The following is an 18,906-nucleotide window of genomic DNA, read 5'->3' as shown; positions in this document are numbered from 1 at the left end:
ATCTCTTCGACGTTGATGCACTATGGTCAGTACAAATAAGTGGCCTTTTACGACACCAAGCAATGCTTGTTATGCGCGCAGCCCTAAACCGATTTGGGTAAGTAAACGAAATCGCGGACATGGAAAAAGATGATATAACAATAGACAGTTTAAAATACATGCTCACATAAAATGGTGAGCAACATAGAAATTTACAAATTATTTGAAGATAGAAAATAAATAAGTTTATCGTAATTAGTTGAATTAGGGCTATCTAGCAGTAAGACGTGACACAGTGCATTATAATTTTCACAGAAAACACGAAAAAAATCATGAAGGGCATAATTGGATCTACATATTGGCAGGGACAATGGACGAACCCGACGAAGTGTTTTACAGGGTACATTAGCAGCAGGCGCAACCTCGCATGATAAGAGGGAAATCGACCTCCTGTATCCCAGTTTAGTCCTCTTAAATAAACGCAAGGAGACTTCTGGCTTTGTTAGCTATAGTAGGTATATGGTCTTTAAAACTAAGTTTATGATCAAATAAAACGCCAAGACCGTGAACTGAAAAAATACGTTCCGATAGACTAATTTCCGATAGAATAAGAAAATAGAGATGGCTTACAACGATAAATGATCATAAAGTTACATTTAGAACAGTTCAAACTTAACATGTTAATCATGCACCACGTATACAAACAATCAAGATCTAATTGAAGGTCATTATATGAATTAGGTAAACACAATGACATCATCTGCATACATTAATACAGTTGATGATTTTATGACATAAGGTAGATCATTAGTCATTAAGCCAAAAAGTAAAGGTCCCAGGTGACTACCCTGTGGCAATCCAAAAGTACCATTATTTTGGAAATTTTATTATTAAAACAGACCATTTGAGTTCTATTAGAAAGGTTGGAAAATATCCACTCTAGTAGGTTTGTAGAAGTAGAGCGACATCTAGTAAAGCCACGTCGACAAGGTGAAATAATAGACCGGCAATGATGCTGCAACTGACAGATAATCATTTTTTCGAAAAATTTAGGAATAGAACTGAGGTAGCAATACCACGATAATTTGGATATCGGACCTACTCCCTTTTTTAAACAATAGGACAATAATGGATTCCTTTTATATATGGATGGAAAATACTTTGACTTAGGGACAGATTATATATCAATGTTAAAGGAAGAACAAGATAGGATGAACAATTCCTGACTATACAACTTGGTATTCTGTCAGGACCCAGTGAAAATAAGAGCTTGAGAGTATCAAGACTCTGAAGAACATTAGAAACATTAATCTTTGGTTTAAAGATAGAGTTGAAATGAGATAGTGGGTATGGATAATCTTTATTAATAACACTATTTCATTTCGTATATGTCGATAAAAAAAAACTGCGAATAAGCTGGAAATATCATTATCATCAGATGCTACATTATTATTGAGAAAATTAGAAGGAGGGAAGCAGTTAGTGTTTGTGCCTAACCGAAGTAGACACTTCCGGGTCACACCGCGGGACAAGGGGGTAATGAGCACTTGTCGTTGGCACGGGGACGCTATGATGGCAGGACGATCGCGTCGCGGCAATGGTAACGATGGTTACTGTGATGCCGGACCACAGGCGATGCTGGAGCTGCGCTGAGGGTGAGCTAACGTGGTTAGCTGCTAGTTGAGATAGTGTATTACGAGCCCTATTCCCAGTTGTAGGAAGTAGAACCGCGGAGTTAAGAGGTGTGTTGATAACTGATTTATTCTTCATTTGGTACATGTTTATATACTACTTGGAAGACGAAAGATTAGTGTACTGATTAGTGAAGTGCGCTATATTCTAAAGTAGGTAGTGAGGTCAGGGAGTTTTGATTATGGTAGCAGTTTGTGTTGGCTCGGCAGACACTGCAAAATGTGCTGACTGCATTGGCCGGTCAGTGTGCCGTTGAGTCGGTGAGTTAGTGAGACAAATAATATGCTGATCAGCCATTCTCATATGCAGTGGGTGCTACTGAGCGCCTGGTACTGTTCCCAACTTGGCTACTGCTTGATTTGTTGGGTGTGGTCATGTTGAGTACCTTTGGGTACGAACATTCTCCCCCCCATTGAGGGGTACCCTCAATTAAGTCGTGATGTCGGTCAGCCCTTGACCGAATTGTATAGGAAGCACCTAACAAATCATTGACCAAGGTGGATCTTTCCTTCAACTGCGGTTCATGTTTGTGATTCAGGTCCTTCACATCTTCTTGTTGCTGCTTAACACTCCCCTTTGCGATAAAATTGACATTACCGTGGGGACTGAAATTGTGCTCTCGTAGAACTTGATCATTTGGCACGTCTATGGTATGTGGACATTCTGCAACAAAACTAAGATATTTCTTGGTTAGGTTTAGAAATGTTGAACCAAAGTCAGCCTTCTTGTATGTATTAAATTGATGAGAAGTCGGTTCTATATTCATCGGATTTTTATCTTTTGTTGGCTCATAAGCAGCGTTCGGTCCTGCAAAATCACCTCTGCCTTCTACCAGAATAGGGTTGATTTCCGTATCAGATGAGGTTTCTTTATTGAGATAACCTGTGATTACATAACCAAGCCTAGTGCCTTGTGCCAAAGGTTTATTAGGTCCTACTTCAAGAAGTTCACCGGTTATTACTCGAGAATAGACCTCAGCCCCTAAGGTTAGGTCAATGGGTCCAGGTTGCCGAAAGTCAGGATCTGCTAATGGCAGTCCCTCGGGAATATTAAGATCGGTTGTAATCGGTACTGACGGTTGGTCTGTAATGACTGTGGGCATAATAAATACCTCTAATAGTTTTTCAAACCCTGATGTACATGATGAGAGCTTCAGTGTTGATCTAATTGCTGTTGATATCTTTCCTCCGATTCCAGATATTTCAATTGATGACCTTTCCTTAAGAGATAGCAGATCTGCCATTCTCCTTGAGATAAGATTCACCTGTGATCCACCATCTATTACAGCGCGACATGTTTGTAATTGACCGTTTGGCCCTTGTAATGAGACCTTGGCGGTCGCGAGCAGAGTATATCCTCCTACGTCGTCGTAGCCTGCAATGGTTACTGCGCCGGCCACTGGATTGCTAGTTGGTCCTTTGTGTAACAGTGGACGATGCCGTTGCTGGCAGACTCGACAATTGGTCGGTGATCCACAGTTTTCAACCATATGAGCTGTTGACAAATAATTTGTGCATGCTCCTATTTGAATAATGGCTTGGCGCCGTGTTTTGGGGTCCATTTCCTGGAAACGGCTACATGCTCTAAGATTATGTGGTCCTAGGTGACAAATCTTACAGCTCTCTTCGTTGTGAACTGACTGATGGCGTAGTGTTGCTGTAGGTTGAGCGCTTATCGTCTCCAGCATGCAAGCGCGCCGTTCAATAAACGTCAGTACACTCCTTAACGTTGGAATTTCCGTTGGTGCCTCTGCTGAATTTTCTAGAGCAGCTAGAGACTGCTGGTCTAGTTTTCTTCTGATAAGAAAACACAGGATTGGATCCCAGGATTTTGTGCTGATATCTAGGTTTTGAAGAGTACTCATTGAGTTTTTTATAGTGTCATGTAAGGCCCTTAGTTGGCGCGAGGAACCGTCTATAGGCGTATGGTCAATAATTTTTGCAATGGCGGCGAATACTAGTATTTTTCCGTTCTGGTACCTGGCCTTTAAACGCAACCAGGTGTCGTCATAGCCACCCTGTGAGAAGGCTGTGTCTGTCAAGACGTTTCTTGCTTCACCACGAAGCGAACTCTGTAGAATATGTAGTTTTTGACTGGCCGAATATGGTTTATTATGTACCAATTCCACAAAGAGATCATGGAACCGTGGCCAGTCTAGATACTCGCCGTTGAACTCCGGAATGCTAATTGGCGGTAGTGCCAAGTTTAGGCTCATTGGCGAGTCGTTTTCTCGAAGCAGGTTCATTTCGTATTCTTCGTATAATGTGTGGAACTGAGCTAGCTCTGCTTCTGCCAGGGCTGCGGCTCCAGGTGTGCTGTCCAATTCGTCGTGGGCTTGCCTCAGCAACGCCCAATGGAGATCCAGGTGCCTTTGTAGGGCTGGGGTGACGGTTGGGGCGTTCGATGCTAATGTTAATGATGACTCCAATTCGTTGCATCTTCTCTGCAACTGTCGGATCACCGTGTCAATTGCGGAATCTCCTTTGACTTGATCTCTTGTTGTGATCTTGATGTTGGCCGACGTTCGTCTCGGGGCCTTCGGAAGCCCGCTTCCAGTCGGCATGTTGTCCAGAAAGATATTCTGATATTTTTCGACCAGCTCCTTAAGTGCTAGTAATCGTGAAGAGTACTCACTTCCAGTGGGTAATGCCGCTTGCTGGACTTCTTCATCTAGGTCGCAAAACTGCTGCCAGAGATCGTTTAACTGATTTAGCTTACCGGAATAATAGCCGTCTCGGTGGCGTCGGTCGGCAGAATCCTTGCCATAATTCTTAATGAGCTGTTGGATTTTCCCTTGCAGTTCGTTTTGGGTGTCTAGTAATCGATTGTGTAAATCGATTCTTGTGTGACTTGTTTCCTCAATGAATGAAGTAGACATATTGTGTGTCTTGGAAACAAAGAATCTTATGAAGCTGGATGAAGCTGAGTATCCTGTGAAGCTGGATGAAGCTGAAGTTCCTGTGACGCTGGAAGATGAAGCGAATCCTGTGAAGCTGGATTAAGCTGAAGTTCCTGTGACGCTGGAAGACGAAGCGTATCCTGTGAAGCTGGATTAAGCTGAAGTTCCTGTGACGCTGGAAGAAGAAGCGAGTCCTGTGAAGCTGGATGAAGCTGAAGTTCCTGTGACGCTGGAAGAAGAAGCGTATCCTGTGAAGCTGGATGAAGCTGAAGTTCCTGTGACGCTGGAAGAAGAAGCGAATCCTGTGACGCTGGATTATGCTGAAGTTCCTGTGACGCTGGAAGAAGAAGCGTATCCTATGAAGCTGGAAAAAGCTGTGAGTCCTTCAGTGGGAAGGGGGTTGCTTGAGTGTGATCCTTTGTTGTTAAAGGATCACGTCGGGGTCACCAATGTTTGTGCCTAACCGAAGTAGACACTTCCGGGTCACACCGCGGGACAAGGGGGTAATGAGCACTTGTCGTTGGCACGGGGACGCTATGATGGCAGGACGATCGCGTCGCGGCAATGGTAACGATGGTTACTGTGATGCCGGACCACAGGCGATGCTGGAGCTGCGCTGAGGGTGAGCTAACGTGGTTAGCTGCTAGTTGAGATAGTGTATTACGAGCCCTATTCCCAGTTGTAGGAAGTAGAACCGCGGAGTTAAGAGGTGTGTTGATAACTGATTTATTCTTCATTTGGTACATGTTTATATACTACTTGGAAGACGAAAGATTAGTGTACTGATTAGTGAAGTGCGCTATATTCTAAAGTAGGTAGTGAGGTCAGGGAGTTTTGATTATGGTAGCAGTTTGTGTTGGCTCGGCAGACACTGCAAAATGTGCTGACTGCATTGGCCGGTCAGTGTGCCGTTGAGTCGGTGAGTTAGTGAGACAAATAATATGCTGATCAGCCATTCTCATATGCAGTGGGTGCTACTGAGCGCCTGGTACTGTTCCCAACTTGGCTACTGCTTGATTTGTTGGGTGTGGTCATGTTGAGTACCTTTGGGTACGAAAATTCTCCCCCCCATTGAGGGGTACCCTCAATTAAGTCGTGATGTCGGTCAGCCCTTGACCGAATTGTATAGGAAGCACCTAACAAATCATTGACCAAGGTGGATCTTTCCTTCAACTGCGGTTCATGTTTGTGATTCAGGTCCTTCACATCTTCTTGTTGCTGCTTAACACTCCCCTTTGCGATAAAATTGACATTACCGTGGGGACTGAAATTGTGCTCTCGTAGAACTTGATCATTTGGCACGTCTATGGTATGTGGACATTCTGCAACAAAACTAAGATATTTCTTGGTTAGGTTTAGAAATGTTGAACCAAAGTCAGCCTTCTTGTATGTATTAAATTGATAAGAAGTCGGTTCTATATTCATCGGATTTTTATCTTTTGTTGGCTCATAAGCAGCGTTCGGTCCTGCAAAATCACCTCTGCCTTCTACCAGAATAGGGTTGATTTCCGTATCAGATGAGGTTTCTTTATTGAGTGCCTTGTGCCAAAGGTTTATTAGGTCCTACTTCAAGAAGTTCACCGGTTATTACTCGAGAATAGACCTCAGCCCCTAAGGTTAGGTCAATGGGTCCAGGTTGCCGAAAGTCAGGATCTGCTAATGGCAGTCCCTCGGGAATATTAAGATCGGTTGTAATCGGTACTGACGGTTGGTCTGTAATGACTGTGGGCATAATAAATACCTCTAATAGTTTTTCAAACCCTGATGTACATGATGAGAGCTTCAGTGTTGATCTAATTGCTGTTGATATCTTTCCTCCGATTCCAGATATTTCAATTGATGACCTTTCCTTAAGAGATAGCAGATCTGCCATTCTCCTTGAGATAAGATTCACCTGTGATCCACCATCTATTACAGCGCGACATGTTTGTAATTGACCGTTTGGCCCTTGTAATGAGACCTTGGCGGTCGCGAGCAGAGTATATCCTCCTACGTCGTCGTAGCCTGCAATGGTTACTGCGCCGGCCACTGGATTGCTAGTTGGTCCTTTGTGTAACAGTGGACGATGCCGTTGCTGGCAGACTCGACAATTGGTCGGTGATCCACAGTTTTCAACCATATGAGCTGTTGACAAATAATTTGTGCATGCTCCTATTTGAATAATGGCTTGGCGCCGTGTTTTGGGGTCCATTTCCTGGAAACGGCTACATGCTCTAAGATTATGTGGTCCTAGGTGACAAATCTTACAGCTCTCTTCGTTGTGAACTGACTGATGGCGTAGTGTTGCTGTAGGTTGAGCGCTTATCGTCTCCAGCATGCAAGCGCGCCGTTCAATAAACGTCAGTACACTCCTTAACGTTGGAATTTCCGTTGGTGCCTCTGCTGAATTTTCTAGAGCAGCTAGAGACTGCTGGTCTAGTTTTCTTCTGATAAGAAAACACAGGATTGGATCCCAGGATTTTGTGCTGATATCTAGGTTTTGAAGAGTACTCATTGAGTTTTTTATAGTGTCATGTAAGGCCCTTAGTTGGCGCGAGGAACCGTCTATAGGCGTATGGTCAATAATTTTTGCAATGGCGGCGAATACTAGTATTTTTCCGTTCTGGTACCTGGCCTTTAAACGCAACCAGGTGTCGTCATAGCCACCCTGTGAGAAGGCTGTGTCTGTCAAGACGTTTCTTGCTTCACCACGAAGCGAACTCTGTAGAATATGTAGTTTTTGACTGGCCGAATATGGTTTATTATGTACCAATTCCACAAAGAGATCATGGAACCGTGGCCAGTCTAGATACTCGCCGTTGAACTCCGGAATGCTAATTGGCGGTAGTGCCAAGTTTAGGCTCATTGGCGAGTCGTTTTCTCGAAGCAGGTTCATTTCGTATTCTTCGTATAATGTGTGGAACTGAGCTAGCTCTGCTTCTGCCAGGGCTGCGGCTCCAGGTGTGCTGTCCAATTCGTCGTGGGCTTGCCTCAGCAACGCCCAATGGAGATCCAGGTGCCTTTGTAGGGCTGGGGTGACGGTTGGGGCGTTCGATGCTAATGTTAATGATGACTCCAATTCGTTGCATCTTCTCTGCAACTGTCGGATCACCGTGTCAATTGCGGAATCTCCTTTGACTTGATCTCTTGTTGTGATCTTGATGTTGGCCGACGTTCGTCTCGGGGCCTTCGGAAGCCCGCTTCCAGTCGGCATGTTGTCCAGAAAGATATTCTGATATTTTTCGACCAGCTCCTTAAGTGCTAGTAATCGTGAAGAGTACTCACTTCCAGTGGGTAATGCCGCTTGCTGGACTTCTTCATCTAGGTCGCAAAACTGCTGCCAGAGATCGTTTAACTGATTTAGCTTACCGGAATAATAGCCGTCTCGGTGGCGTCGGTCGGCAGAATCCTTGCCATAATTCTTAATGAGCTGTTGGATTTTCCCTTGCAGTTCGTTTTGGGTGTCTAGTAATCGATTGTGTAAATCGATTCTTGTGTGACTTGTTTCCTCAATGAATGAAGTAGACATATTGTGTGTCTTGGAAACAAAGAATCTTATGAAGCTGGATGAAGCTGAGTATCCTGTGAAGCTGGATGAAGCTGAAGTTCCTGTGACGCTGGAAGATGAAGCGAATCCTGTGAAGCTGGATTAAGCTGAAGTTCCTGTGACGCTGGAAGACGAAGCGTATCCTGTGAAGCTGGATTAAGCTGAAGTTCCTGTGACGCTGGAAGAAGAAGCGAGTCCTGTGAAGCTGGATGAAGCTGAAGTTCCTGTGACGCTGGAAGAAGAAGCGTATCCTGTGAAGCTGGATGAAGCTGAAGTTCCTGTGACGCTGGAAGAAGAAGCGAATCCTGTGACGCTGGATTATGCTGAAGTTCCTGTGACGCTGGAAGAAGAAGCGTATCCTATGAAGCTGGAAAAAGCTGTGAGTCCTTCAGTGGGAAGGGGGTTGCTTGAGTGTGATCCTTTGTTGTTAAAGGATCACGTCGGGGTCACCAATGTTTGTGCCTAACCGAAGTAGACACTTCCGGGTCACACCGCGGGACAAGGGGGTAATGAGCACTTGTCGTTGGCACGGGGACGCTATGATGGCAGGACGATCGCGTCGCGGCAATGGTAACGATGGTTACTGTGATGCCGGACCACAGGCGATGCTGGAGCTGCGCTGAGGGTGAGCTAACGTGGTTAGCTGCTAGTTGAGATAGTGTATTACGAGCCCTATTCCCAGTTGTAGGAAGTAGAACCGCGGAGTTAAGAGGTGTGTTGATAACTGATTTATTCTTCATTTGGTACATGTTTATATACTACTTGGAAGACGAAAGATTAGTGTACTGATTAGTGAAGTGCGCTATATTCTAAAGTAGGTAGTGAGGTCAGGGAGTTTTGATTATGGTAGCAGTTTGTGTTGGCTCGGCAGACACTGCAAAATGTGCTGACTGCATTGGCCGGTGAGTGTGCCGTTGAGTCGGTGAGTTAGTGAGACAAATAATATGCTGATCAGCCATTCTCATATGCAGTGGGTGCTACTGAGCGCCTGGTACTGTTCCCAACTTGGCTACTGCTTGATTTGTTGGGTGTGGTCATGTTGAGTACCTTTGGGTACGAACAGTTAGATTTCCGTTTAGAATTGACGAAAGGAAAAAAAGCTTACGATTACTTTTGAAATCACGCTTACAACGGACAGGTAATTTTTGTAACAGACAGAATTGTACTGGACAACTTCCGCCTTAGCTGAACTATATTTGGTGATGTCTGTCTGCAAGCCGGATATTTTGAACTGTTTAAAAAGTCTGCTTTTTTATTCTTTAGATTAGATAGTTGACGGGTAAATTATGGAGAGCTGTAAGAATTCTTCATGGTGGAGGAGGGACATGTTCATCAAAAAGACGGTAAAGGACCTCATAAAAGTACCCAACTGCATCATAAACAGGAAGGTTAACTAGATAGGACCAGCTTACTGTCGATAAAGATTCCACTAGTTTGCCGTAATCAGTCCTCCTAAAACACAAACTAGGCTGTAAATTTATTGCAGACCTAGGATTATTAAAAAATCCATTAATACAGAAGGGTTTGATGATAACATTCTTCAGGTAAAGATAGTGGCGGAATGCGACTTACTTCAGCATCGCTACTATCAAAAACAAAGATTAAGTCCAGAAGACGACCAATATGATTCGAATTGCTGCAAAGATAGTTCAATAAAATCATGTTGTATCCTAGGAACCATTGTCCTTACTCTCCAACCAAGAAATATTGGGAAGATTAAAGTCATCGAGCACAATAAGGTGGTCAGTTTCAGCAAGCAAGAAGGAGATTGAATGTATGGCGGACAGGTGCGATAGATACTCGTTAAATTCAGAGCCAGGCAAAATCTCACTATCGTGTACGGATAGGTTAAGCCAGGACTCAGTGAATACGATAACATTGGCTTCAAAAATCGAACTGAGAGTTTACTAAGAAGCCCCCGAACATTCTGATAGTGAATTAGGATATTTAGTTTTTTGAATTTAAATCAGAGCTGGGCGCAGATGAAGAAGTCATGGAAAGGGATCTTTTTATACCCGTTACTTGTAGAGTAAAAGGGTATACTAGAGTCGTCGGAAAGTATGTAACAGGCAGAGGGAAGCGTTTCCGACCCCATAAAGTATACATATTCTTGATCAGGATCACCAGCCGAATCGATCTAGCCATGTCAGTCTGTCCATCCGTCCGGATGAACGCTGAGATCTCGGAAACTATGGGAGCTAGGCTATTGAGATTTAGCGTGCACATTCCTGAGGTTCTTACGCAGCGCAAGTTTTTGTTTCAGCAGAGTGCCATGACCACTCTAACGCCCACAAACCGCCCAAAACTTTGGCTCATACAGTTTTGTTGCTAGAAAAAAATTTTAACTGAAATGTATTGTTCTCGTCAATACCTATTGATTGATTAAAAAAAAAGTTTGCACGCCCACTTTAACGCCCACAAACTTAAAAAAATCGTAAATATGAACGCGGACATCTCGGAAACTATCAAGGATAGAGAATTCGGATCTCAGATTTAGATTTCGTAGCCTTGAGCGCAGCGCCAGTTTTTTACACGAATATGCCACGCCCACAAACCAAATCTGTGGCGCCCACAATTTTCATGCTAGAAAAAAAGTTTTAACTGAAATGTATTAGTCTCGTCAATACCTATCGATTGACCCAAAAAAAAAGTTTACCACGCTTAAATCGGTCTACCGCCCACATAACCATATATTGTGATCAGGGGTAGGTGGCGCATTTCAGTCTCCCTTTGCTGCTTGCATATCTCCATTTCCCTTTTGTCCCTTTAGCTGAGTAACGGGTATCTGATAGTCGAGGTACTCGACCATAGCGTTCTTCCTTGTTTTTTTATATTCGTGGACAATTATATCAGCAGGCCAAAAATTGGGGCAAAGAAGTTTAGAGAACAGCCCATCCGGAACAAGTATTTTAAATGAAGAGTAATCTTTTATCTGTTAAGGAGAGGCTTGTGACAATTTGATGCATCACGTCATTTACTGTTAGTGCTGCATTTAACCTAGACACAAAAATAGATTTCCTAGGTACCATGACAGTGGTACCGGAGAAGAAAGAGCAAGGCTATGGGTGTTCTTCCTAGGGATCATGCTAGTAAGTGGGAAAGGAGGAGGTGTAAGGGTATTAGCTAGAGGCAGAACAAGGGGGCAGAGCCCCCGACGTGGCAACAGCCGGTGACCGGTTAGTAGGCCTTAATGACTCAGGCGAAACTACAATCACCGAATCTAGTAGCAATTGCACCGTGGCGTCATTCGTTGATGACTCGATCACGACACATAGCTTGCAGTGGGGCTGGGAAGAGAGAAGTTGGTTGAGAGATCTGGAACATGTAAAGAGACATTAGGCAGTTTAGGACTACGATTTAAATTTAAGGAAACATTAATAAGTCTGCCGCTGTGTTGCCCGAAAAACAGAACAAAAACTATGAACATATAAGGCCGGCTGTGCAGACTGGTATGGATCGATACATCCAAATCAAAAGGAAGCTGAGCCCCCTTAATTCTCAACGCAAAATAACCTGTGGCAATGCTAGCCTAGCTGCAATAGAAACGCCCACGAACTCAAACTGGTTTAAAATCTTGGCAGACGCCTATGAGATTGAGGCGGCCGAATCTACTGAAGTCGAGAAAAGGAAGCCAAAGCCTCCGCCTATTTATATACGAGAAAAAAGTTTCTTATCAACAAAATTATTGAGCTTATTGGCAAGGGATAACTTCCACATAATACCCCTTGGAAAGGGAAACATTCAGGAAACTAAAGTTCAAACGAAGTCTGAAGATAATTACAGAGTATTATCGAAATATCTTACCCAGAATAAAAATAACTTTTACACGTATCAGCTAAAGAGCAGCAAGGGCCTGCAAGTCGTACTTAAGGGCATAGATTCCGAAGTAATTTAGCGCTAAGACAGTCTTCAATATCCTTAACAGGGATAGAAAGCCGCAGCCACTCTTTAAGGTTAAGCTCGAACCAGAAAATAAGCCACTGAAGAAATACGAAGTGCACTCTATATACAATCTTCAGTTCCTGCTGCACCGCCGAATTACAGTTGAGGAACCGCACAAACGCAATGGTTCGGTACAATGTGCGAACTGCCAAGAAGTGTAGTTTCTGGAGAGCTTCATCTCGAAAAAGTGCGGCAACTGCGGTGGCAATCACACTGCTAACTATAGAGGTTGCCCAGTTTATAAGGAGCCGAAAAGCCGCATCCACCAGAGAGGAAATACTGCCCGCACCCAAAATAAAACGTTGATAGCCTCCAGATCAAACCCTGAAGTCTTCTTTTCGACTGCAGCCAGATCCTCACTATGACCCATAAACTCTGACAAAAATTTGAAATACGCAAGCGCTTTAAAATCAGGACTGGCTACCCCTGCCTCAAAAGGTTCATTTCTGCAATCAGCATACCAAGAACCGATCACGGCTCAGCAGCATCAATCGCCGTAGCAGCCAAAAAGCGACTTTGAAGCTATGATATGCAGCCTATAGCAAAGCCTTACGGAATTTATGTCGTTTATGCGCACAACTATGCAAGATTTAATGCGAAACCAAAATCTATTGATTCAAATGCTGGTTTCACAACAATAAAAATAATGACTTTCCTACGGATATCTACGTGGAACGCTTACGGCGTTTCGCAGCATAAACTTGAGTTAGCTCAATTCCTACTCGACAATCAAATCGACGTAATGTTGCTTTCAGAAACACACCTTACAAACAAATACAATTTTCAACTACGAGAATAATCGTTCTACGGAACAAATCATCCAGATGGTAAAGCACATGGTGGGACTGGAATTCTAATCAGAAGCCGTATTAAGCACCACAATCATAACAAAATTGCTAAAAACTACTTACAGGCCACATCTATAAATATACAACTACATACTGGCAACCAACTTACACTAGCTGCCGTATACTCCCCCCTCGCTTCACTATAGCTGAAGATGAGTTTATGCAGTTTTTCAACTCACTAGGAGACCACTTCATAGCAGCAGGAGACTACAATGCCAAGCACACACACTGGGGGTCTCGTCTCGTGATTCCAAAAGGAAAGCAGCTCTATAATGCAATTATCAAAGCCAAGAACAAGCTCAACTATGTTTCTTCTGGCACACCAACATACTGGCCGGCAGACCCAAAGAAACTACCCGATTTAATAGACTTTGCGATTACCAAAAACATTCCCAAAAATCTGATAAGCGCCGAATGCCTTTCGGATCTTTCATCTGGTCACTAGCCTGTCCTGTTTATTCTACTCCGACATCCAGGAACATTGGAACAATCATTAAAATTGACCTCACAGAAAACCAATTGGGTTAAGTACAGAAAGTATATAAGCTCACACATTGAGCTAAGTCCTCATCTCAACGATGAAGCCGACGTAGGCAGCTTTGTTAATTCAATGGAGTCTGTACTCGTCTCTGCAGCAACACCTCAAACTATAAATACACAATGCAATGCAATGAAAAGAAGACAAATCTACAAATCGAATAGCTCGTCCCCGAAAAGAGACGCTTTCGTCGGGAGTGGCAGTTCCACAGATCGCCATCTGCTAAGCAAAGCTTAAGACATGCCTCACGTCAACTTACTAAAGCTCTACAGCAAGAAGAAGCATATTTCCACCGCCACTACATAGAGCAATTGTCAACTTCAAGAACAAAACACTCACTATGGAGAGCTCACCCAACTCTGAGCCTAGCGAAAGAAACCGTGATGCATATTAGAAGTCCCACAGGCGGCTGGGCGCGCAACGATGCAGACAGAGCCAGCACGTTTGCCAACCACCTTAAAAATGTCTTTCAAACAAATCCAGCCACTAGTGCCGACTTTACCATATAAGCCTAAACTTTACCAAGAGCCAATTGAATTTCGCCCAAACGAAATCGTTAACATCATCAAAAATCAACTGAACCCGAAAAAATCACAGGGCTGCGACCCCATATTGCGCCGTTTGCACTATCACCCAGCTTTTCAATGCCATCACAAAACTTGGCCACTATCCAGTGAGATAGAAAAAGTCAAATATTATAATGATAGCAAAGCCGGGGAAAGACCACACAATCCCCACGTCGTTTAGACCTATAAGCCTACTTTCAGGCTTATCTAAACTCTTTGAAAAATGCGTATTGACTCGGATAAACACATACCTAAGGAATGAATACCGTCACATCAATTTGGGTTTCGTGAAAAGTACGAAACAATAGAGCAGGTCAACCAGATAACATCAGAAATTCGGAACGCGTTCGAAAAACGAGAGTACTGTACTGCCATATTTTTAGACGCCTCTTAAGCATTTGATAGAGTCTGACTAGAAGGTCTAATGTACAATATCGAGACAATGCTCCCCTGCAACACCCAAAAGCTTTTACTACAGAAAATTGGTTGTGAGGTGCAACACTGCTATATCTGATGATTTCACTGTTGGAGCTGGAGTTCCTCAAGGTAGCGTGCTAGGGCCAACATTATATGTCCTCTACACAGCAGACCTCCCGACAAGCACACGACTAACAACATCCACGTTTGCTGATGATACAGCTATTTTTAGCTGCAGAAAATGCCCGATGCAAGCAACTGCGCAGCTAGCTTTTAATCTGGTCGATGTTGAAAAATGGCTATCAGATTGGCGAATTAAAGTGAACGAACAAAAATGCAAGCACGTTACGTTCACCCTGAACAGGCAAAACTGCTCGCCGCTTACATTAAACAACACTCTACTCCCGCAAGCTAACGAAGTGGTATATCTTGGAGTACACCTCGACAGAAGACTCACATGGCGCCGACACATTGGCTTATCAACGCTCGGTCTCCTTTTAGCCTTGAATATAAGGTACTGCTGTATTACTCGGCACTTAAACCTATATGCAATAACAATATTGACATAGTCCAGCGAGTTCAGTCGAAGATCTTGAGAACAATCACCGGGGCACAGTTGTACGTTCGTAACGAAAACATACATCGCGATTTAAACATTCTACCAGTCAAAGAAGTGATCGCAGCACAGAAGAAAAAGTACTTAACCAAGCTATTGTTGCACCCTAACCACCTGGCGAGAGGTCTAACAAGGTTGAGCAACAAATCATGTCTTCGTCGCCCACCCAGCGACCGACTTGAGGGACGCTCAACCAGAATGCAGTCTTAACTGTTAGTTATATTTTAATGTTAAGATTCGTAAACTTATTGTTAGTCTCAAAATTAAGAGAAGATTCAATAAATAAAAGCAAAGTTCATAAAAAACAAAAAATATTTAGTGATGATTGATTTAGAAGAATCCAACCTTTAAAGTTGGAGTCGCAGACATAAAATGACTTAATAAGACCGTAAATCCAGCACGTAAAGCCTGGAAATCCAGCTCCGTTTGCCTTATAAATGCTCTAATATCAATTTTGATATGTAGTGCGATCAGCAATTTGGGCCGCACTATGCCCAAAGTCAGCACATTTAGCGTGCGCAATGTTCTCACATAATCAGCAACTATCATTTGGCTGCCGAGAAGTGATTTTGCTGACAAATTGGCAACCAACAACACAGCAGGCAGACATTGTTTACAAGTTGAAGTAAGTTGAATGTAGAATGTTCATAGTTCATAGGAAGCTTTAGATGAGTGCGAACAAACAGCTGTGTGGCTTTGCAAAACCCAGAGGAAAGAAAAGAAAAGAGCGCGATAAGACCAATTCAGCAAAGACCCGTTAACTCGAAATTGAGAGCCGGTGACTGAAGTTGAGAGAATGTAGCAGAGCGAACGGTGCGAGAGAGCGCCAAAACAACAACGTAAATAAGAAACAACAACAATGCACCCGCGTTGTTAACTTTTTTCCAATATAATAATAAAAACAAGGAAGAACGCTATAGTCGAGTACCTCGACTTTCAGATATCCGTTACTCAGCAAAAGGGACCAAAGGGAAATGGAGATATGCAAGCAGCAAAGCGAGATTAAAATGCGCCACCTACCGGCGGTAGACAGATTGAAGCGTTATGGGCGTTAGAGTGGGCGTGGCAAATTTTTGATCAATCGATAGGTATTTACGAGACCAATACATTTCAATTAAAATTTTTTATCTAGCATGAAAATTGTGGGCGTCACAGGTTTTCGCGGTTTGTGGGCGTTAGAGTGGGCGTGGCACTCTGCTGAAACAAACTTGCGCTGCGTAAGAAGCTCATGAATCTGCACGCCAAATCTCAATAGCCTAGCTCCCATAGTTTCCGAGATCTCAGCGTTCATCCGGACAGACAGACAGACGGACAAAGGGACATGGCTAGATCGAGTCGGCTAGTGATCCTGATCAAGAATATATATACTTTATGGGGTCGGAACCGCTTCCTTCTGCCTGTTACAGCTTAACTTATTAATTATTGGTCCGATGTAATTAACTCTTTGCTCGTCGCTATGTATTGACAAATAAAATAATATAAAATGTACACTGAAAAATGTTGAAAAATTTGGGCGTTTCAAACTTTTGCTAATTGTGGGCGTTAGAGTAGGTGTGGCAAACCTAACAAATTTCAGTTTAAATATGTATTCTAGCATCCAAACTGTGTGCTCCACCGTTGTGGTCGGTTTGTGGGCGTTAGGATGGCGGTGGCACATTCGGATAAATCAGATTAACTCGACTCGATCAAAAATTGATATACTTTCCTCTACTTCTTACATTTTATTCCCAAAATAGCTTTGGCAAGCAAAAGTTTATTTGCCTTGCAGTCTCTTGTTATTCCCCCGATTTATTATATGATATAAATATTAAGTGTTTAAATAAACAATATATATTTTATTATGGTAAAATAGACGAAAAATAACAAGGAAGAACGCTATAGTCGAGTACCTCGACTATCAGATACCCGTTACTCAAAGGGAAATGGAGATATGCAAGCAGCAAAGCGAGATTAAAATGCGCCACCTACCGGCGGTAGGCAGATTTAAGCGTTATGGGCGTTAGAGTGGGCGTGGCAAATTTATTTTTGGATCAATCGATAGGTATTGACGACACCAATACATTTCAGTTAAACTTTTTAATCTAGCATGCAAATTGTGGGCGTCACAGGTTTTCGCGGTTTGTGGGCGTTTAAGTGGGCGTGGCAAACTTTTTTTTAGGTCAATCGATAGGTATTGATGATAACAATACATTTCAGTTAAAATTAACTATCTAGCATCAAAACTGTAGGAGTTACAGTTTTGGGCGGTTTGTGGGCGTTAGAGTGGGCGTGGCAGTCTACTGAAACAAACTTGCGCTGCGTAAGAAGCTCAGGAATCTGTACACCAAATCTCAATAGCCTAGCTCTCAGCGTTCCGAGATCTCAGCGTTCATCCGGACAGACAGACGGACAGACGGACAGACGGACATGGCTAGATCGACTCGGCTAGTGATCCTGGTCAAAAATATATATACTTTATGGGGTCGGAAACGCTTCTTTCTGCCTGTTACATACTTTCCGACGAATCTAGTATACCCTTTTACTCTACGAGTAACGGGTATAAAAATAACAATGTTTTAATGTTTTATGTACGATTAACTTAATCATCATTTTTATTAAGTAGCTAAAAAAATAAAAAGACTGACAATATTTCCGCCTTGACGTGGGACTGAACATACACACGCGGCTATTAGCTTAAATATCATATAGTGTGCAGGCTACCAGTTAAGATTTCTCAGTTCCAATGCAAAAATGCTAAGAATAAAAAAAATTCTACAAAGTGGATAAATGTAATCAGAGTAAGATTTTCTTACTTGTTAGAAACATATTTCAGAAAAAAAAAACTTCTTTAAATTTTAAGGCGATTTCTGATTGGCGATTGTTGGGCCAATCTTTAATCATAAAAACACCATATAAGGTTTGACGTGTATTTATCTAAGATGCAATCTGATCAACGCTTTTGATTCTCAAAGCTCAAGCTCAAGTAATCTCTCTCATATACTTCACAAGAATTCACAAGAACGCTATAGTCACTTCCTATCTTTTTTAAATAAGTAAGCATATTCTATAGTTGAACAACTAAATTAACATTTAACATAAACCTTGAATATTTTTCAGCTAACTATGAATGATTTCAGCGTACATAGGATAATTGGACGCGGGGGTTTTGGAGAAGTGTATGGATGCCGAAAAGCAGACACTGGAAAAATGTATGCCATGAAATGCCTAGACAAAAAGAGGATTAAAATGAAGCAAGGAGAAATGCTAGCATTAAATGAAAGAAACATGTTGCAAGCAGTCAGCACTGGAGTGAGATTACTTATATATATTTTATTGTATATATTTAATTACATTACCTTCTTTAGGTTGATTGTCCGTTTATAGTTTGCATGACTTATGCCTTCCATACACCAGATAAACTTTGTTTTATATTAGACTTAATGAACGGCGGAGACCTGCATTACCATCTATCTCAGCATGGAATTTTCAGTGAAGACGAAATGAAATTTTATGCAGCTGAGGTAAGCATTGTTAATAAAAATTTTATGGTTACTTAAACAATTTGAAATATTAGGTGATTTTGGGCCTAGAGCACATGCATAAACGTTTTATTGTTTACCGTGATTTAAAACCTGCTAATATATTGCTCGATGAAAATGGACACATACGAATTTCTGATTTGGGATTGGCATGTGACTTTTCAAGAAAGAAACCGCATGCATCAGTTGGAACCCATGGATATATGGCCCCAGAAGTATTATCCAAAGGAACGTCGTACGATTCTTGTGCTGATTGGTTTAGTTTCGGCTGCATGCTATATAAATTGCTTAAAGGTCATTCTCCATTTCGACAGCATAAAACAAAGGATAAGCACGAAATAGACAAAATGACTTTAACTATGGTA

General features: G+C 42.5%; 1 protein-coding gene across 18 annotated transcripts in view; it reads left to right on the top strand.

Annotated features, from left to right (window-relative positions):
- Positions 1-18,906, top strand: part of Gprk1 (G protein-coupled receptor kinase 1) — a 609,802-nt gene that overhangs the window by 275,414 nt on the left and 315,482 nt on the right. For all 18 annotated transcript variants that reach the window (XR_011605115.1, XR_011605112.1, XR_011605114.1 and 15 more), the window contains 3 exons: positions 18,120-18,311; positions 18,368-18,523; positions 18,577-18,903. Coding sequence is in view for 14 of the 18 variants with exons in the window: in XM_070998248.1 (XP_070854349.1) it covers positions 18,120-18,311; positions 18,368-18,523; positions 18,577-18,903 (675 nt within the window). In the remaining 4 variants the exon portion in view is untranslated. The remainder of the gene's footprint in view (positions 1-18,119; positions 18,312-18,367; positions 18,524-18,576; positions 18,904-18,906) is intronic.

The sequence above is a fragment of the Drosophila suzukii genome, assembly GCF_043229965.1.
Source record: "Drosophila suzukii chromosome 2 unlocalized genomic scaffold, CBGP_Dsuzu_IsoJpt1.0 scf_2c, whole genome shotgun sequence".
In the NCBI taxonomy this organism is placed as follows: domain Eukaryota; kingdom Metazoa; phylum Arthropoda; class Insecta; order Diptera; family Drosophilidae; genus Drosophila; species Drosophila suzukii.
Note: the sequence above shows the minus strand (reverse complement) of the source record. Positions and strands in the feature narration are given on the sequence as shown.